Source organism: Hypanus sabinus, chromosome 8 (genome assembly GCF_030144855.1).
Source record: "Hypanus sabinus isolate sHypSab1 chromosome 8, sHypSab1.hap1, whole genome shotgun sequence".
Lineage (NCBI taxonomy): Eukaryota > Metazoa > Chordata > Chondrichthyes > Myliobatiformes > Dasyatidae > Hypanus > Hypanus sabinus.
In genome coordinates, this window is record NC_082713.1 from 155344371 (window position 1) to 155365504 (window position 21134).

Here is a 21134-nt window from a genome sequence, read left to right on the forward strand (position 1 = left end):
TTCAAGATGAATAATCTTTCACTCAATACAGTGTCTTGAACTGAATGTAATACTTCAGGTACAGGCCTATCAATGCTCTGTTTAGCTACCAGTTTCATCCCTTTTCATGCTTCGGTGCTCAGTGCATAATTTCTGCATGTGAACAGCTACAATCCTTTCTTCATGCAAAGTGCCTAATATTTTGCAGTTTGGATAAGCTGTTCCTTGTTTCATGAATAACTTACTCACTAAGAGAGAAAAAAAATCTTCAACTTTGCTTTCAAATAGTACGAGAATCACTTAATGCAGTAGAACAAAATGGTTCAATTCACTAGAAATAAAATCTGAATTGTGTTTTTTGGTTAAATTTTAATCGAGCAAGGCCATCATGCTCATGGCACTTTGTGTGTGAATAATTAAACAGAAAGCTGCGTAGTTTCAAATTTTAAGTTAGATACTTTGTTAAAGGAATTTAAAATATAATCTAAATGGGATAAATTATAATTAGTTAACAATATTTCTAGATAGTTAATTCTATGCATATATCTTATCTTTTATCTTTGAAGAAAAATGTGTGTTCAGACACACAGTTAATGGAACATGAAATACAGTCTGCGATACGAGCACAATATGAAACCATTGGTTGTCCCTCACGTTCACTTAATTTAAACTGAACAAAATAGCCCTTCTGGCATTGCTAATGTTTACAGGAATCCATTAAAGGTTTATGTTGTATATATGGAACTCTGAACCCAATCCAGCATTTCCCTATTTAGGATAATAGGATATACAACAAGAAGAAAACTAAGTCCAAGGAATAAAAATAACAAATGGAGAAACCTTATTTTAAAATCGGGTGTTTCAGTGAGACAGCTATATGGTAGCAATATAATATTACAAAACAGACCTTAAAACCTTTCGATGCTGCAATATGGGCAGCTGTCCAGCCTTCTTTGTCGACCTGGTTGATTAGGTCAGCTGAAACCATATTCTCCACTCTGAATTTATCACTCCCTTCTGGACATTCAGGTTCTGTGGAGCTGGACTTGTGCTCTGACTCATCAGCAAACCTTCCATCCCCAGATACTCGAGGACACACGAGAAGCCTCAGGCAATCTACATGACCAGAATTCGCAGCGGCATGAAAGGCAGTCCAGCCATTCTAAAAGGAAAGAAGGAAAGATTTTTGTCAATTTCTGTCACCTGAATGTCATCCTATTAGAAATTTCCATTAGTCATCATGAATTGAAAATTGAACCTGGTTTGATCACACTAGAAATTGACATTTTATTCACTTCGCTAGTCAAATCAAAATCCTAACTATAAACATATTTACAAAATTGCTGAATATCAGCAACTTGGTGTCGGTCGCTTTACTACTCAAGCAAATGAGTTGACTAAGAAGCAAGCACCACAGAATGGTTTTACTCAGAAGGAAGGGCCCCAAAGCACCCAGTATGTGGTGTCAGGGAGCGCCAATTTGCTTTGCCAGTTCAGCCCACATCCAGCATCTGGATTAGAAAATAACTGTGCCAAATAGGATAACTGTTCCTATGACAGGAATATCTCACAGTAAATGATCACAGGAGCAGTGCACGTACCATCGTCAAATGAGATCTTAAGATATGTCCATCTCGGGTGAAAGCTTAGATATGTTAAAAACAGTACATCTTTGACATTACCGAGTTCATTCAACAGGACCATCCATGCTTAACACATCAACGTGTCATAGCATTGAGGTCAATAGGCAACGTTAATGGCACAAAAGCCGTCTAATTTGTCTCATGGCAGACGATCAGTTACAAACATGCAGATCATTTATGTTACAGGGCACAAAAGTGGATTGTCTAGATTCCACATATCTTAAGAAATAACTTATAAAACATTAGTTTTCCATTTAGTAAGAGTTTAAGTTATTTCATTTAAATTTTAAGCTATTTTTATTGTTATGTTGTAAAACGTTAACTACAGAAACAGGCCATTAGGCCCAAATGGTCGATGCCAACCAAAGCATCCTCCCTGACAGTCCCCGGCTGGCTACATTCAGCTCATAACCCTTCAAACCCTCCTCCTGCTATTAGCCTATCCAAATATCCCATAAATGTTTTAATTGTACCTGCCTCGACCACTTCGTCTGGCAGCTTATTTTAAGCATTTGCTCATTGTGTAAGGAATTTATCTCTCAGTTCTCCTATAAATCTCTCCCCTCTCATCTTGCATCTGGATTATCCAATTTTAGACTCAACAACCCTGGAAAAAATAACGTCACCATCCACCTTATCCATTCTTCCTCATGATTCTATGGGGTCATCCCTACTTTCCTACACTCTGGAAGTGAAAAAAATAGAACAGTGCAGTGTGGCCCACCCTTCCCCTATAACTCATGCCCTCCAGTGCAAGTAGCAACCTCATAAATCACCTCCTGACAATGTGTGTAATGGGATGACCAAAACTCTATGTAATAGTCTAAAACATACAGTATAACTGTAACATAATGTCCCTACTCCTAATCAAACACGTGTCCTACCTGATAAAGACCAGCATACCAAACACCTTCTTCATCTGCCTGCATACCTGTGCAGCTTCATTCAGCAAACTGTGCACTTGTACCCCCAAGGTACCTGTGTTCCACAAAACTCAATACAGTGAATGGCAGGGCACTGCCATTTGACCACTGCCTGGTTTGACCCTCTAAAATGCATTATTGTCCACTTACTCAAGTTGAAATCCATTTGCCATTCTTTTTTCCAACTGATCAAGATCATTTTGCAGTTGATTGTAACCTGCTTCACTGCCAACAAAACCCTCTGATTTAGCATCATCAGCAAATTTTCCAATTGTGCCACGTACATTCAAAGCAAAGTCATTTACCTGACAATGAATAACACCGGTTTGACCGCTGACTCTTAGGGCACCACTAGTCACAGGACTCCAGATGGAGAATCGACTTTCAACCACCACCCTCTGCTTTTTATCATTGTCAACTGTGAATCCACCTCACAAACTCCCTCTGAATCACCTGCAATCTAAGCCTCCAGAACAGCCTACCATGGGGAACCTTCTCGTGGTCTTATTAAAATCTATATAGAAAACTTTCAGTGCCCTACTTTCATCCTCTCCCTTACTTACCTCTTCAAAAAGCTCCAAATGATACGTCAGACACGACCTCCCATGCGCAAAACCATACTGACTATTCCTGATCACCCTTGACTGTACTAGTGATGGTGTATTTTGTCCCTCAGAATCGCCTCACCAGCCTGTAGTTTCCTTGCCTGTCACTGCTACCCTCCTTGAACAATGGAACAATATTAGCCATTCTCCAGTCTTCTGAAACTTTACCAATGGTCAACGATGAAGTAAATATTTCTAACGTGGTCTCTGCAGTTCCTTCCCTGACCCTCCATAAAGTCCAGGGTTGCACGCGGTTATGTCTTATTTAATCATTTTAGTACACTGCAAGGTTGCAAATATGTATTTGTTCCAAGACCTCACTATTTACTATCCCCTTTCCTTTGGCACCATGACATTCTTCCTGGTAAACACCAGGATAAATAGGCAATAAAAATTGCAGCTGAAGTCTTGCTGAAGGGTCTCGGCCCGAAATTTCAAATGTACTCTTTTCCACAGATTCTGCCTGGCTCCAGCATTTTGTGTATGTTGCTTGGATTTCCAGCATCTGCAGGTTTTGCAGATGCTAAAGAATAGAAATCTTGGCCATCTCCACACATAGGTGGCCCTGATGGTCCTTAAGAGGACCTCATCTCTCCTTAGTCACTCTTTTACTCTTAACATAACTGAAGAACCCAGCCTGCCAAATCAATCTCATAGCCAATTTCTGCTCTCCCGATTTCCCTCTTAAGCCTGAACCTGAAAATATTATAATTCTCGAGAGGTTTGTTCATACCCAGCTGCCTAAGCACAATGTACAATTCTTACTTTTTCCTTCTTAAAGCTTCAATATCTTGTTATCAGTCAGTGTTCCTTGATCCAGGTATGACGACCTTTCACCCCAACAGGAACATGATGCCCCTGGTCACCTGATATAACCCCAGTGAAAGCCTACCCATTTGCCAACTGTTCCATTGCGTTTAAATAGTCTTCCAGTCATCCACTGCAAGGTCCTGCCTAATGTGCTCAAAGCTGGCCCTGTTCCAGTTCAAGACTTTAACGTGTGGACTTGTCACATTTCCATAACTACATTAAAACTAATAGAATTATGGCCACTAGACCCAAAGTGCTCCCCAACTGCCACTTCAGTGACTGAGCAATAGAAATTTAACTTCATAACAGTTAGAGAACTATTTTTAATAAAAAAATACAGACTTATATTAAGCTCAGTTAACATTTTCCTTCTGTATTCCCCCACTCCCTCTCTATTCTTCCAATCCACCTTGGATCCATCCTCCCCTCCTCTCTCCTTCTGATCAACCTCTGGTCTAAATTTTATTTCCTTTCCCATTGCCTATTTTCATCCCTCATTTAGCTCCATCCATCTAACTACATACTTCCCCTAATATATCCCATCCCCCATTTGGTTTCATCCACCCACCTCTCACTTAATGGTTTCCAGTATCACCTTCCTTATTCCAAATGCAGAGATTCAACACTATTTTATCTGGGGATCATCCTTCTCAAATATAGTGAAATACAAATTTGCAGAAATCACAACTTGGCAGAAGGCTTAAATGTCAGACATTTCTATTTTTATTTAACTATCTACAAATCTAAGGATCACCAACATCCAGTGCATGCACTCTTCTTGCTGCTACCATTAGGCAGTATGTACAGAAGTTCTACTCAGTCAGGTTCAGGAACAAATACTCACCTACAACCATTAGGTTCTGAACTTACCTGTGTGACCTTTTGAACACAGTGGACTACCAACGCACCACCACGGACTTGCCTTAGATTGCACCTTTGTGGAAATGCAAGACCTTGGTGCAAAACAGCATGTTTTTCTTATTTATATATAAAATTATATATCATTTATATTCTTTATTTTGTCTGTACCCTATATGCCTTTGATGCTGCTGCAAGTTTTTCATTGTATCAACCCTCACCATACTGTGCACGATAATAAATTTGGCTCAATATTCAAAAGAAAATGTGACATAAAATTTGAAAACACTTATTTTAGCTTGACTTTAAAATAAACCGAGATCAAGAAATAAAATTTGAATTTGAATAAGTCAATTTGGAAAATGCAAGCATCTTTAAAACTCTCAAAGGTTCTTAAATGTAAGTGATATAAATGCACAGATTTTCAGTTTTTATACTTACAATAGTCTTTGTGTTATAATCCACTCCAGCTTTCAATAAAATCAGTGTACATTCATGATGTCCATTTTTACATGATAGATACAGAGGAGTCTCATCTTCCTTAGCAGCATAGTTTACATTTGCACCATTAGCAATGAGCACTTCAGTGCATCTGTCAGGAAACAAAGCAAAATTGAACTACCTTTCAAAAATGATCAATGGCTGTTTACTTTTCATTGCAAATACTTAGGCACCAATGCCTTTTTGGGTAGGAATTGTTGTCCTTTAATGATAAATAGTCGGTAATTTAAAATTTAAAAAATTGCAGACGTTTTCTGGTTCTCCACATGGAGTTCAAATTGTGTGACACACCATCACAGTAAAACAACATGCTTTTTCAGGACAGTTGACTGAATGCTGGAAAACACTGTAATAAAGGCAGTGAGGAGTAAGTTATCCTAATCTTCTACACTGCAATTCCTAATACCCAGATTGATTACAGCTTTGACAGAAACTGAATTTACATTCCAGTACCTTGAGGTGGGAGGGATGCATACCAAAAAGTTCAAGGACGGCAAGTGACAGTTGGAATCACAGTAGTAGTTTGGCAGTCATGAAGGGGTAATAAATTTAGCTGCAAGAGTTCCTGCAGATGCTGGAAATCCTGGCTAGCACACACTAAACTGCTGGAGGAACACAGCATCGATGGAGACAAATGAACACAGGCTGAGACCCTTCATCAGGAAGACAGAACACACTTTGTGTGTGTTATGCAATAAATTTAGTTGGTGTGATGTGAGACAGTGATGTGATGGGAAAGAGGGCTATTGGGATTTTGCCGAGCTCCTGCTTCACAAGAAATAAAAACTGCTTTCCAGGTGGCAGCTTCAGGCTGCCCTTTTAAGGAGAGATATATATATATACACACACACACACGCACGCACACACACACACAATGCAATACATATCAAGCAGTGAATCACAATCAAATTTTCTGAAGTGGTCCTGAAACAGCATGGAAATTTGATTCAGCATACAAAGGAGTTCTAAGCAATCTGTCAGGCAATGGACTTCCAGTTTGCAACGAGAGTGCAAAAGCGCTTGCGACAGAGTAACAATATATCCTTGCACAACTGCTTTAGTCATGTAAATTGGCTGTGGTAATTTCTAGATGTCTTAGATTTTTGAAGTCACACAGAACGAATGACTACATCTTACCCAACATGTCCCTCTGCAGCAGCTGCACACAATGGTGTGTATAAATTCTTTCCCACAGCATCAACCTGTGCTCCAGAGTTCAGCAGTAACGTTACAAAATCTACAAAGAAGCAGGTTTTTATATTTATAATTGATACAGTCATAAACATTCAGATCTCTGAGGTTCACTACATATAACAAAATGACTCATATTTCTGTAAATACATAGGAATAATGTTAAAAATCCAACACAAATTGGTTAGTGAATTCCTGCGTGAGAAATTAGCAAATCTGTGCACAGAGAAATGAAAATGATCACATAATAGATGGTGAAACAAAGAAATAAACAGATTTGGCTGGAATTATAATCATCCTTGTGTTAATCATCAGTTTTTTTTAACTTATATAGCTGGATTATTCAACTAGGAAAAAAAGTCATCCAATTTGAAATACAGGAATGATTCACTACAGTTAATTAACAGTAATACTGAAGTCAAATTCACTAAGCATGAGTAATGTGCTCTATTTTAAAAAGGCTCTCCTTTCCTTACTCATCCTTGTCCAATTCCAACCGCAGACTACATCCCCTTCTTCACCACCAGGCAAAAGGACCAAGTAAATGCCATTGATACAGATGAACAACTTCAATGTGTGTGCATTAAATCAAAGTATATTTATAGCTTACCTTTAGCATACTAGTGGTGACAGCTTTTGGGGAAAGTGTCTATGAAGGCTCTCAGTCATCCAGCTTATTGTATATCAAGCAGTAGTAAATCAAGGTAACTGGACTTGCCATGTTATCCAGAAGACATTGCCACAACAGTTCACACCTCCATTCGTGACCCCTCATTACTTCTACGACTCTTAACAACCTCTAAACAACTCAGGCTACCTCCACACTACGCTGGATAAATCCATAACCGAAGCTTTTTCTCTTCGTTTTTACCCTCTGTCCACACTAAAATGGCGTTTTCGTCTCCCGAAACCGGAGCTTTTCAGAAACGCTTTCCAGGGTGGGTATTTTTGAAAACACTGCTCGGGCAGATCAGTGTGGACGGGGTAACCGGAGACTTTTGAAAACGCTATCAGACGGCAGTGCACTATTTCACTGTTTTCTTGAACGCAACCTAACAATTTCAGAACAGACGGCAATGAGACTGACGCCAGAAGAGTTAGAAATGTACTCACCAAATACTTTGACCCACAACTTACTGAACAAATAAGTATACTCACTTTGCCCTGTTTTCTGTCCTTGCTCGTATGAAGGTGGTTTACTAATGTATCATTGTATGGAATTACAAGATAACACTGATGCAGACATGTTTTATACATTTAACAAGGTGTTTTATTAATGCAACAGAGTTAGTCGGATTTTCAATGTTCGTCGTCAGCCGGGTCAATCTGTCCGTGAACTCCGTTGGTTGCCACCGTACACTCCAGTATTTGTTTTTTTTTTGTTTTAAGTTCGCCTGCGTGGGAGCCAACAGGTGTCCATTGTTTTAAATTTTTCTAGTCTTTAAATGGACAAACGGGCACTTTCACGATGAGATTCGACACCAAACATGTCGCTTGTGTTTGGTAGATATGTCCTGCGCATTAAGAGGAGATTCGCCAAAATCTCCATTTCAGTGTGGATTGAGATATTTTCAAAAATGCATAGTGTGGACGCCTGTTGTTTTTATGTGAAACTGGCGTTTTCAAAATTATCTAGTCTAGTGTGGATGTACCCTCAGAGTTTTATAAGCCAGAAAACCATGGATCAGAACTGAAGAAGCCTCTCGGATGAGTGGCAAAACGTCTTCTAGACAGTACAGCAAGTCCAGTTGGCTTTTGGGAAAGAGTATTAAGGTTTATTTGACTACTGAAGAAATTACACATATGACAATGCCCAGTGGCATTCATCATTAGTTCATATGTTAGTAACTCAAAATGCTCACTTTGTGTATTTCTAACTTAATGAAACAGGGCAGACATGCATTTTACTACTTAGGAAAAGTCTGTAACTGAATTAATCTGATAATTTAACAATGAATCTATCTTGTAAGACATTGCTAAAATTCAATCCAAGAAACACCAAAAGTAATCAGACAGTTTTAAAATAGTCTGCTCTAAAGAAAATATCCATTGATTTAATTTTCCTTGCACTTCTTTCCTAACCATGAGTAGGCAAGTGAATAGTTCCCTTGTACAATAAGATGGACTCTTGATCTCACAATCCACCTCGTTTTGATCTTACACTTTATTGTGCATCTGTTAGTGTTTAATCTTGTATCACCACAATGAATTGTGTAATAAATTGAATTGTATGAACAGTATGCAAGACAAGCTCTTCAAATGTAACAATAATAAACCAATTCCAATTCTAATGACATTAGCACTTCTATCCTTCTACTAATCTTCTATTAGCAAGGATTAAAACGTGCAGCTATTTCTACATGATATTTCATTCTGCAACAGACTATTTTCTAAAGACCTTTACATTTGTTCTTTAGAAGAGGGAGAAGTGCTCAAGGGGCAGGAAACAGATCTGACTAGATCTTTTGCTTTGAATGCTGGTCAAAGGATCAACATAGCTTTACACTGAAGCTAAGATGCGCCATTGTAAAATTACAAGTTACTTCTTAACCCGATTCTTCCTCCAGTTCATGCAGACAATCTTGCATCTTCCATTCCCATCTCAGGCAATTTCTCCCTCTCTGTCCCAGTCATAATGTCATACAACATGGAAATAGGCTTTGAGGTCCAACCTATCTATGCCAACTGTTGTCCTCGTCCTCTGGCCTCATCCTCTCAGGCTGTATCAGATCTTAATGATCCTGTTAAATACAAGCTTCTTAAGAATTTCCTTCTTCTAATCCTTTTAATAACCCCTCCACAAAATCAGTGATAATGCGATTACACAAACTAATACTCTTATTACATTCTCTTCTTCCAGGTATAAAAGAAAATTTTTCTATTTTTTAAAAAATCTCTTCCTTCAAAAATATGGCCAACAGTACCCAACAATCAGAAAATCACCTTCATGTCGACATCATAAACGTTTTAAATGAATTTTCAAACAGTTAAGAATCCCCTAATTTCATTAATAATTTTGGTATATTATTACCAAGGAAGTACTTTATGCTGGGAACCAATCTGAAATTAATGACATAATGGTAACCCCAGCAAAGGGCAGGCTTGCCTCATTTTAAACTAAAGAGACAGCAGTCTGCTGCAATCTGCTCTCTGGAATCTTTTGCAGGGCTTCAGTATCTGATATATATTTATACAGAGGGAAAATGACAAGCAGAATTGCCAGATTTAAACTGTAACACGCCCACCTCACCACCCACTTTCCTGGGTTCTCCAACACTCTGCTGGAGGTGTTAATGCAGGAGGAGGATCTGCTGTTTCTAACAGGTGGCAGGAGGATGTCTGCAGCAGTCACACAGCAAAACGCTCAAAAGCAGCAAAGCAGGAGCACCACACTCAAAAGCCCTTGTAATGCAATTGTTGAGAACATTTTAAAAATTTTTCCAGAAGGACTGCAAAGCAACTTTCCATTGCCAGATGAGTTCACTTTCTTGGATTTGTACTCCTCTCTAACTTCCATTTTCTTCTGTAAATCTGTTTCAACATTCACATTCTGTAACCGGTACAATCCCAACTTACACCTTTGTGTCAAGCCACCCTATTCTACCAAAAGGCATATGTTCACAACCTCTCACCAGCCCACACAATAACATGCTCTCATTTTACTTGTATATCTGGCTGACAGACAACAGCAGGAAATAAGGGGGGGTGGCTGGGGGGGTGGGAGAAAGTGGGGTGGGAGAGAGGGGTGTTGCTGAAGGTAGAGGTGTTCTTTTAGAATACAAACATTCAAAGAAACATGGATTTATTTAAGTGCATATGAGTTTGCTGGAAAGCACATTCTTGCAATACATATTTAGAAGTAATTTCTAAATAACACACAAACACCACCATCAAACATTTTCCATTTTCTCTACTCTTGTATTTATTCACCCATCAGTCAAATTTACAATGACTACTGATAGATACAACTATCTACAAATCACCTTAATTCTTTTTTTAATAAGTAGCTTTCTGATATCGGCCAACTTGCTTATTTTTCAGAAAACACTCAAACTAATATAATCACATTTTTCCTATGCAGATATCAAAATTGATCAAATGAATCAGCTGGAAATTACTCCTTTTTTTTCAAAATCCATGCTTAAATGATTTGGGACATTACAGAATTTACAATGGATAAATTTATGATGCTCTATCTTCTAACTCACAACATTTATCTCTAAATCAAATTAACATCCAGAAGAATAGTCTCTACCTTGCTCTGCCCTCATCTATAAATTTTAGATGCTTTAAAAACAGACATTTTATTCTCAAAGCACAGTGACAATTCAGCCCAAGTTTTCAATTTGTCTAGGAATTTCTCTCTGCAGTGCAATTTTAAAATTTGGTTTGCTTTGCATCAGATTGAGGAGGGCCAACTGCCTAAAGGGATCACATATCACATCCTTCTGAAGTCAAGATAGTAACATGCTCAAGAATTAATTTTCTCTAAATGAACAGTAATAAAGGTCATTACATTATGTCAGTGAGTATAATCAGCAAGAAACTTCAGCCTTGGCATTCATCCAGAACTGTCAGCGTCTATTACTGGAAGGATGAAGGCTGTATCATGCTTTATACTGGAATTAGGAACAGAGTTTTAAAGCGTATTTTTACGAGCTTGAGGTCCTCATTTCATCATAAAGCTTGTTGGAAGATTTATTATGGCCATAAGGAAGAAGCAACAATGTTACACATGTAAGCAATTTCAGACATATACAATCCAAAATCTAGTTTGCTAAATGCATTCCAAAAATGCCTTTTCTTTAAATCTGATCAGGGTAACAAAATTCAATACATTTAGTATTCCTCAATAAGGCAACAGGTTAGAAGAGGGTAAATTAACAAATCAAACTCACTTTGTGAAAATGTTATGCGAAGGATCTGCAGAATTGAATATTAGTAGCATGGAATAATTTTTATCAGTGGCAAGATTTGGGCTATTAATTACATTTAATTCAGAATCAGGTTTATTATCACTGGCATGTGACATGAAATTTGTTATCTTAATTCAGGTATAGATATCAATACAGAATAAAAGTTATGTTAGCTGCAACAAGGAAACAATCAAAAACAGAAAGGGGATTCCAGATATAAACACTAACAATTACAAAATTGTTCTTATAATTTACAAATCCAGATTAAGGAAAATGATGACAACTATCTCAAGAACAAAATTTGCTACCAGTGCAAAAATATCAGGCATATATAACACCTAAGGTGGGATTTCTGCCATATTATAAATTACACAGTGTGTGTTCCAGGAAGTGTTATCAAGCAAAATCATCACTGCAAGTACAGTTTTGAACCTCCAGGGCTAGGTCGAGACTTCTGCTTTTAGCTATTCCTCAAAACTTATAAGAGCGCGGGGCCAATTATTTCTCATCACAAACCTTACTTTCTTCAGCACGAATCCCGGCACTAATACGTTGTTTACAATTTTTTTTTTTTGATTTGCACTTTTAATCTTTCCCTTTGAACTTATGCAATGGGATTGATAGTTCTGGCCAAGTACCTGTAATGTGATTTTTGTTTGAAGTCCACTTCCTAACTTGTGTATAAATGACTCGTCAACCAACCGTGAAAAATGCCATCAGAAGTTTACCATAAAAACATATCGTCACTCTAATGCAAGTCCAAAAATATTTGCAATGAAACATTTGATATGGAAACAGAAGAATTTTTTAAAAATTGACAGCACAGAATTAAACCTAAATACAAAGATGATATTCAGTGACAACAATATCGATGAATAATTTCTTGTGAATAATTTTAAATTATAAAATATTAAATAATAATTTAAAAATTATATAATTAATAGTAACTAATAAAATATATAAATAATTATAAAATTCATTTGACACAAAGTTGGGTGGCAGTGTGAAATATGAGGAGGATGCAGGGTCACTTGGACGGGTTGGGTGAATGGGCAGATGCAGTTTAATGTGGATAAATGTGAGGTTATCCACTTTGGTGGCAAGAACAGGAAGGCAGATTACTATCTGAATGGTGTCAAGTTAAGAAAAGGGGAAGTACAACAAGATCTAGGTGTTCTTGTACATCAGTCACTGAAAGTAAGCATGCAGGTACAGCAGGCAGTGAAGAAAGCTAATGGCATGTTGGCCTTCAAAAAAAGGGGAGTTGAGTCTAGGAGAAAAGAGGTCCTTCTGCAGTTGTACCCCTGGTGAGACCACACCCAGAGCACTGTGTTCAGTTTTTTTCTCCAAATCTGAGGAAGGACATTCTTGCTATTGAGGGAGTGCAGCATAGGTTCACGAGGTTAATTCCCGAGATGGCAGGACTGTCATATGTTGAAAGATTGGAGTGACTGGGCTTGTATACACTGGAATTTAGAAGGATGAGAGGGGATCTGATTGAAACATATAAGATTATTAAGGGATTGGATACGCTAGAGGCAGGAAACATGTTCTCGATGTTGGGGGAGTATAAAACCAGAGACCACAGTTTAAGAATAAGGGGTAGGCCATTTAGAACGGAGTTCAGACGTCTCCTCTGTACCTACTTCCAAGCACCTGAAAACTGTGCCCTCTCATGTTAGCCATTTCAGCTCTGGGAAAAAGCTTCTGACCATCCACACAATCAATGCCTCTCATCATCTTACAGTATATGCATCTTTTCTCCTTCTGGTCAAAAATATTCCCTCCCCTCTTCTTCTATTCTCCACTCTAGCCTCTTTTCACTTCCCACTCACCTATCTCAAGCCCCTGGGTCCTATGCTCCTTCCCTTTCTCCTGTGGCCCACTCTCCTCTCCTATCAGATTCTTTCCTCTGCAGTCCTTTACCTTTCCCACCCACCTAGCTTCACCTATCACCTTTTAGCTATCCTCCTTCCCCTCCCCTCTCCTTTTTATTCTGATGTCTTCTTCCTTCTTTTGCCCTGAAGAAGGTTCTCAGCCCAAAACATCAACTGTTTATTTATTTCCATAGATGCTGCCTGACCTGCTGAGTTCCGCCAGCACTTTGTTGTTGCTGCTCTGAAATACCTTGTAGTTTTTAAACCAATGAAGTAAAGGGAATCATTGAGGCTGCCAACTCGAAGGATGGTAAAATGGGTTTAATTGTCAGCAGTTCCTGGGAAAACCTTCACCTTCGTTTGAAATGCATTTGACAACACAAAGCTGTCAGAAGTCCAACAAGGACTTCTGTGGATAGAGCCAGCAGTTGTTCAATCACGTAGAGAACCTTTCAGGTTAATGCTCAATTATCTGCAACTATTGATCAGGCTGTCAATTGGCAGTAGTTTGTTGAGTCATCAACACTAACCCAGAAGGCACCTGCAATGCATAAGCTATTTGCTAACACTGTAGATAAATAACAAACATTATTATAAATGGTACAAAGCAAGAATTTAAGAATCTCATACGAGTTTAATGCATACGATTAAAAGTCACTCCTGTCAGAGTCATATAAAAGTACAGCACAGAAATAGGTCCTTTGGCCCATCTAGTCCGTGCTGAGTCATTTAAACTACCTACTCCCATCGACCTGCATCAGGACCATATCTCTCCATACCACTGCCACCCACGCACCTATCCAAACTTCTCCTAAACTTTGAAATAGAGTTTCTATGTACCACTTGCACTGTGGCTTGTTCCATTCTCTCATGACGCTCTGAGTGAAGAAGTTTCCCCTTATTTTCCCCCTTAAACTTTTCACCTTTCACCCTTAACCCATGACCTCTAACTGCAGTCCCACCCAGCCTCAGTGGAAAAAGCCTGCTTGCATTTACCAAATCTATGGCCCTTATAATTTTGTATATCGCCATCAAATCTCCTTTCAATCTTGCACATTCTAAGGAATAATGTCCAATTCCAATCATAACCAACATATTGAATAATAACTAATTCCATCCCTCCTTATAAATCAGGTTCTCCACACCCAGGAACATCTGTGTAAATTTTGTCTGTACTCCTTTAACTTTGTTTACATCTTTCCTGTAGACAGGTGATCAAAACTGCACATGATACTCTAAATTAAGCCTCACCAACATCTTTTACAACTTCAACATAACATCCTAATTCCTGTACTCAACAGTTTGATTTATGAAGGCCAATGTGTCAAAAGCTTTCTTTACAACCCTATCTACTCGATTTGTCGCTTTCAAAGAATTATGGACCTGTATTTCCAGATCCTTTTTTCCTACCACACTCATTATCCTACCGTTCAGTGTGTATGACCTACCCTGGTTGATCCTCGAATTTGTCTGTGTCAAATTCAATCCGGTATTTTTCAGCCCATTTTTCCGTCTAGTCCAGATCCCTCTCCAGGCAATTAAGGTTCTCCTCGCTGTCTCCCCCAATCTAGTTGTCATCTGTGTTATGAATGTGCCCCAGCTCTGAGGGGCTGAAGGGTGCGGGGTAGCCCCCTCCTTTTTGAGAATCGCAAGATCACGATTGAGTCAGTTCAGGAGACCCAGGAAATGAGAGAAAGACATGCAGAATCCACAAAGAGTTGGAATGTGTCCTGGCCTCCGAAAGGCGGAACCATTGATACTGGCTATTGTCTCTTGGAGACGGACTTGTGTATTGCATCCTGTACGATTCATCGAAGCCCCCAGGCAATGAACCAAGGGGGAGGTTGGTGGAGGGATTGTATCATCACAACCTGATTGACATCGGAGACCCTGTGAGTCAGGATAAAAGAGGGTCTGTGGGAACAGCCCCTCAGATGCACCAGAAGAAACGCTAGCGATCCCGTAATAGCAAAAGCCAGTGGGAAGGCCACGTGCGTCCGCTTCCATTTGCCCCGGAATCGGTGAGCCTTTACCACGGAAGAATGGTTTTTAGCTAACAACGGGGAAAACAACCCCCAACAACTCTCGAAGGATTGACATCATAAAAGGAATGGGCAAGTTTTAACCCGTCTTTCTCTCCAACCAAAAAGCTGCAGCTTGAATGAACTAAAGTGACTTTTATATTTCCATCGGACAATACATTATCCCCTAGGCAATGATAGAGCTGTTCCTTATCGATTATTATTATACCTACACTTTTAGATTTAGTATTGACGACGTATATTATCTGTATGTTTGCATTGATATTATTTTTGTGTATCTTTATCAATAAATACTGTTAAAAATAGGACCATCAGACTTCAATGGACCTCTCTATCTTTGCTGGTAAGTGACCCAGTTACGGGGTACGTAACAATTGGGGTTCTCGTCTCAGGATTTGACACCAAATTGGGAGGCCAGTGAATCGGGCTTGTAAGTCCAAACTTGGATCTGGTTACACGGGTAGCCAGACGGGAAACCAGCAAAGATGGACGTGGGTGAATTTATAGAAAACCCGACTCTGGAGGTGCTAGAGGCGGCCACCAAATCGGACTTGATAAATTTGGCGAAGGGATTAAACCTTGCAGAGGTGAGGTTGTCAATGAAAAAGCGGGAGGTGCGAAGGGCAATAACTCAGTATTATATTGGGAAGAATGTGTTTGCAGCTGAGGTATTGGAAAATATCCCTGAAAAGGTACCAGCCAGTGGGACGGCTCAGTTAGAGTTGGAGAAATTAAGGTTGGAACATGCAATTGAGGTAAAGCAGCTGGAAGCAGCTGAGAAGGAGAATGAAAGAGCCGAGAGAGAGAGAGGGAGCATGCACTCCAGCTAAAGGAGTTAGAGGTGAAACGGAGCAGGAAAGAGCTGAGAAACAAAGAGAGCACGAAATTCAGTTAAAACAGCTGGAAGCAGCTGAAAAAGAGAAGGAAGGAGCTGAGAAGGAGAAGGAAAGGGCCGAAAAGGAGAGGGAGGCAGAGAAACAGAGGAAACATGACTTGGAGATGGAGAAGTTAAGGCAACGAGTTCAGGGGTCAGACCGAGAGGAGCGGTTTAGTGTTAGTCGGGAGTTGAGGTTAGTACCTCCATTCGAGGAGACAGATGTTGATAGTTATTTCTTGCTTTTTGAAAAGGTGGCAGTGAATCAGAAGTGGCCCAGAGATCAGTGGGTGGCATTGTTACAAAGTAGGTTAAAAGGGAAGGCACAGCGGACATATATGGCGCTGTCCATGGAGGAGGAAGAGGAGGAGAGTTATGACAAAGTAAAGGCGGCCATTCTCCGGAGTTATGAGCTAGTACCTGAAGTGTATAGACAAAAGTTCAGAAATTTGAAGAAAGGGTGGAATCAGACGTATACCGAGTTTGCCTATGAGAAGGGAGTGCTCTTGGACCGTTGGTGCACAGCAGAGATAGTGGAGGAGGATTATTGGCGTCTCAGGGAGTTAATTCTGATTGAGGAATTTAAAGGTTGTGTTTCAGAGGATATCCGGATGTATTTGAATGAGAAGCCGAATAAGTCCATCTTAGAATCTGCTAGGTTCGCAGATGAATACGCCCTAACCCATAAGACAAAGTTTTCCTCGAATAAAAGTTCCCAGAGAGACCGTGGGAACAATAGAGAAAGCCCGCCAGCAGAGGCAGAGGTCCCACCGAGAGCTAGTGGTAAGGTTGAGGGAGAAAGGCCAGACGGCCAGAGATTTCTGGGCTTGACTTGTTTTAATTGTGGAAAGGGGGGGCATATTGCATCTAGGTGCTTTGCTCTGAGGAAAGAGACAGGAAAAGGGAAAGCAGCAGTCCCTATTGGATGTGCCATGGTAATCAGTAAATCGACAAGAGAGCCCTGGGTAGACAGAGTACGAGAAGGGTCTGAGACTTGCATGTCAAATGGAACTGTGTCTGTAAAGGAGGGAGACACACCAGTTCCAGTACAGATCTGGAGAGATACGGGGGCTGAGCTATCGTTGATCAGCAGTAAGGTACTAGAGTTTGGTCGCAAGACGGGAATGGTAGCTGTGAAAGGAATAGGCAAAGGGACGGAAATGGTGTCCTTGCATAGGATCATTATGGATTGTGAGCTGGTGACCAGTTGCAATAGGGGTGTGATCAGAATTCCCGAGAACTGACGCGGACGTCCTTCTTGGTAACGATTTAGCCGGTGGTAATGCTTGGTCATTAATGACACTGACCAGCCGGCCGGTGAGTGTTGCAGCCCCGCCCCTAGATTCCAAGATCTATCCCGCATGCGCGATCTCTCAAGAAAGGCAGCTGAGAAAGGGAGCAGTTTAAATCCGGCCAGTTTCGATTTGGCCGAGTCGTTTTTACCGACCCTGTACCACGAGGGTTTAGAGGGTGGTAAAATGAAGAGTAGTAAAGTGAAAGAGAGTAAGGGAGAGGAGGTAGACCTGCCCTTAGCGAGGAGAAAAGTTCTAGAGGCAGAAAATAAAGATGAGAAACAGATAGAGCTATTAAAAGGTCCAGAGTTGGACATGGATGATCTGTCTGGTTTGGCAGAACTGTTTGAAGATGTTGAAAATTCTAAAGGTGTTCCCGATAATGAAATGAGGGCAGTCCTAGCTGAAGAGGGTGCCCTTACCTTGAAGAAGTCTGCTGGGTTGGCAGATGAGGTTGTTTCAGCCCGTGGGGTTGAGTTTACTCCGGAAGGGAGTTGCCTAGAGAGTAGCTGGGAGAATCAGGGGAATTTAGAACTTGGACCGGGTACCGGTATTGAAAGCCTGGAAAAGGCAAATGTCCCGTTTGAGTGTGTCCAAGATGTGGATGCACGTGGTACTGAACCTAGTAATGGAGCTCAGAAAAAGTCTGAGGTATTTGATTCAGTTGAAAGGGAATGCAGTCCTTGTGGGTCAGATAGACTTGGTTCAGTGAAGAAAGGGTTAACCTTGGTAATAGTGGGAAGTGAGAGTTCCCAGATGTTTGTGCTCAAAGGTGTGTTAAAAGTTAATGTGGAGATCAAAAGTGGGGAGATGAATATTATTATTGAAGGAAAAGGGAAATATGTAGTTCCCAAATTGAATGAAGAAAATTTAAAGGCTGGATTAATATCAAAGGCAGCAACCAGGCTCCAGTCATTTCAATGGCGTGGTACCACAAAGCCTGCGGATCACTTACAGGTTGAGTTGGAAGATGACGGGGGCCCCCCATGCTATTGTTATTCCAGAGTGTGGTGTGAAAAGGCAGAATTTGAAATGCTGCTTGAACAAAGAGTTCGAACTGAAAACTAATAGCCTGAAGGATCCTTGAAGAGAAAACTAGCAACTTGTGTAAAACTAAAGAATTGGGTGGAAATTCAGAAGATGGTCTAAGTTTGGGACACAGTGTTGATAAAATAACTCCTATGGAAGAAGCTGGCAAAAGCCTATTTTGCCAGGGTGCCCAAGCTCACCACGTGGGAATTAACCGGAAAAGAGGCGAGGGTTAATGGGGACGCCATTTTTAAATAGCAAAAGCCGGTTTCACGGGATTTTGACAAAGCAGGTGAATAATAAAGACAACCCCATGGAAGCCTGCCTGTTCAGTCTGAAAGCAACAGAAAGATTAGTATTTGCATGAACTTTTGTAGTATACACGTAAGCTAAGATCACAACTCTTTAGTTTTTGTTTGCTGAAAGAAAGAAATAAAAATAGGTGGCTATTAAATTGGAGTCTGATGCTACAAGACTTTAGTAAGGTACAAGATGTTAAGATATTAAAGGAAGTGACACTGTAATCGTTAACTGTTTAGATGCTGAATTGAATGTATAACTGTATTACCCTGTGGAAAAAAAAACTTTTGTATTGTGTTATAAAATCCTGTAAGACTCTGTACTACTTTGTTTTCACCGCTGGTAAAAACACTTTGAAGAAAGGGGGTGTTACGAATGTGCCACAGCTCTGAGAGGCTGAAGGGTGCGGGGTAGCCCCCTCCTTTTTGAGAATCGCAAGATCACTATTGAGTCAGTTCAGGAGACCCAGGAAATGAGAGAAAGACATGCAGAATCCACAAAGAGTTTGGAATGTGTCCTGGCCTCCGAAAGGTGGAGCCATTGATACCGGCTATTGTCTCTTGGAGACGGACTTGTGTATTGAATCCTGTACGATGTATCGAAGCCCCCAGGCAATGAACCGAGGGGGAGGTTGGTGGAGGGATTGCATCATCCCAACCTGATTGACATCTGAGACCCTGTGAGTCAGGATAAAAGAGGGTCTGTGGGAACAGCCCCTCAGACGCACCAGAAGAAACGCTAGCGATCCCGTAATAGCAAAAGCCAGTGGGAAGGCCACGTGCGTCCGCTTCCATTTGCCCCGTAATCGGTGAGCCTTTACCACGGAAGAACAGTTTTTAGCTAACAATGGGGAAAACAACTCCCAACGACTCCCGAAGGATTGACATCATAAAAGGAATGGGCAAGTTTTAACCCGTCTTTCTCTCCAACCAAAAAACTGCAGCTTGAATGAACTAAAGTGACTTTTATATTTCCATCAGACAATACATTATCCACTAGACAATGATAGAGCTGTTCCTTATCGATTATTATTATACCCGCGCTTTTAGATTTAGTATTGACGACGTATATTATCTGTATGTTTGCATTGATATTATTTTTGTGTATCTTTATCAATAAATACTGTTAAAAATAGTACCATCAGACTTCAACGGACCTCTCTATCTTTGCTGGTAAGTGACCCAGTTACAGGGTACGTAACATCTGCAAATTTGCTGATACATTTAACTACATATTCATCCAGATTGTTGATATAGATGACAAACAACAACCTCAGCACTGATCCCTACAATACACCACTAGTCACAAGCCTCTCGTCAGAGGCAGCCATCTACTAGCACACTCGAGCTTCTCCCACAAAGCCAAGGAACTAAAATTGTAATTTCATAAGAGAATGAGATATGCTTCCTTTTTGCATCATTAACTATGCCAGTTTTAAATTATTTAACTTAAAAGGGAGAAATCTTAAAACTAGAGACAAGCTTTATTAAGTATTATGGTAATATCAATTAAAATTTCACTATTAAAGTAATGAATAAGGTCAAATTAAAATGACAATAATAAAATAAATATACCTGTATATCCAGATTTAGCAGCAGAATACAAGGCAGATGAACCTTCCTCATCAAGATGATTAATATCAATTCCATCTTCATTTAGCAGCATTGACAATAAAGTGACATTTCCCTGGGCAGCAGCTTGGTGAAGCAGAGTGGACCTGCCACCCAGGGGGACAGGACCACTAGGCATTAATGAAGGAATTAGGGAGGGAGACCTGCCTGTGAGTTGAAGTGAGAAAATTACGAGAAGAAATAGGTGAATAAAGTCGGCTTGCATGTACTGATATTCAATACAGAGATGCAAAAGTACAGCACATTACAACAGATTTTCAAAGTCAAAAACAGTTCATACTTATTCTACGATTCCTCGTTATTCAAAAGCCTTTTTGTTTTAGCTAGGTTACAATCATAGAAGCATTACAGTAATGTGCAAAAGTCTTAGAGATATATAAAGACTTTTACACAGTACTGTATATCATGTCTTTCCAGTTACCACAATAGCAAATAGTACTACTGAGCTAGTGCCAAGCTAAGGTTAAGTTCTTCCCCGTGAGCTGTTTAGTGGCATCGGGGCAGTGACTTTGCTGAGATGCTGGCTCAACGCTTAACCCAGCACAGGTGAAAAGCGTACAAGGAGCCAGCTGGATTCGAACCTGGGTCCAGGTTCCTAAGTCCAGGTGCGGATACCGCCACACCACCAGCACAGGCCACACAAAGCTAAGTACTCTCATTTAT

The 21134-nt window shown here is 40.1% G+C and overlaps 1 protein-coding gene across 3 annotated transcripts in view; it reads right to left on the bottom strand.

Moving 5' to 3' along the window:
* Nucleotides 1–21134, bottom strand: part of cttnbp2 (cortactin binding protein 2) — a 169193-nt gene that overhangs the window by 67709 nt on the left and 80350 nt on the right. For all 3 annotated transcript variants that reach the window (XM_059978307.1, XM_059978306.1, XM_059978308.1), the window contains 4 exons: nt 20415–20618; nt 6457–6556; nt 5260–5410; nt 887–1141 (listed from right to left, as the gene is read on the bottom strand). In XM_059978307.1, coding sequence (XP_059834290.1) covers nt 887–1141; nt 5260–5410; nt 6457–6556; nt 20415–20618 — 710 coding nt within the window. The remainder of the gene's footprint in view (nt 1–886; nt 1142–5259; nt 5411–6456; nt 6557–20414; nt 20619–21134) is intronic.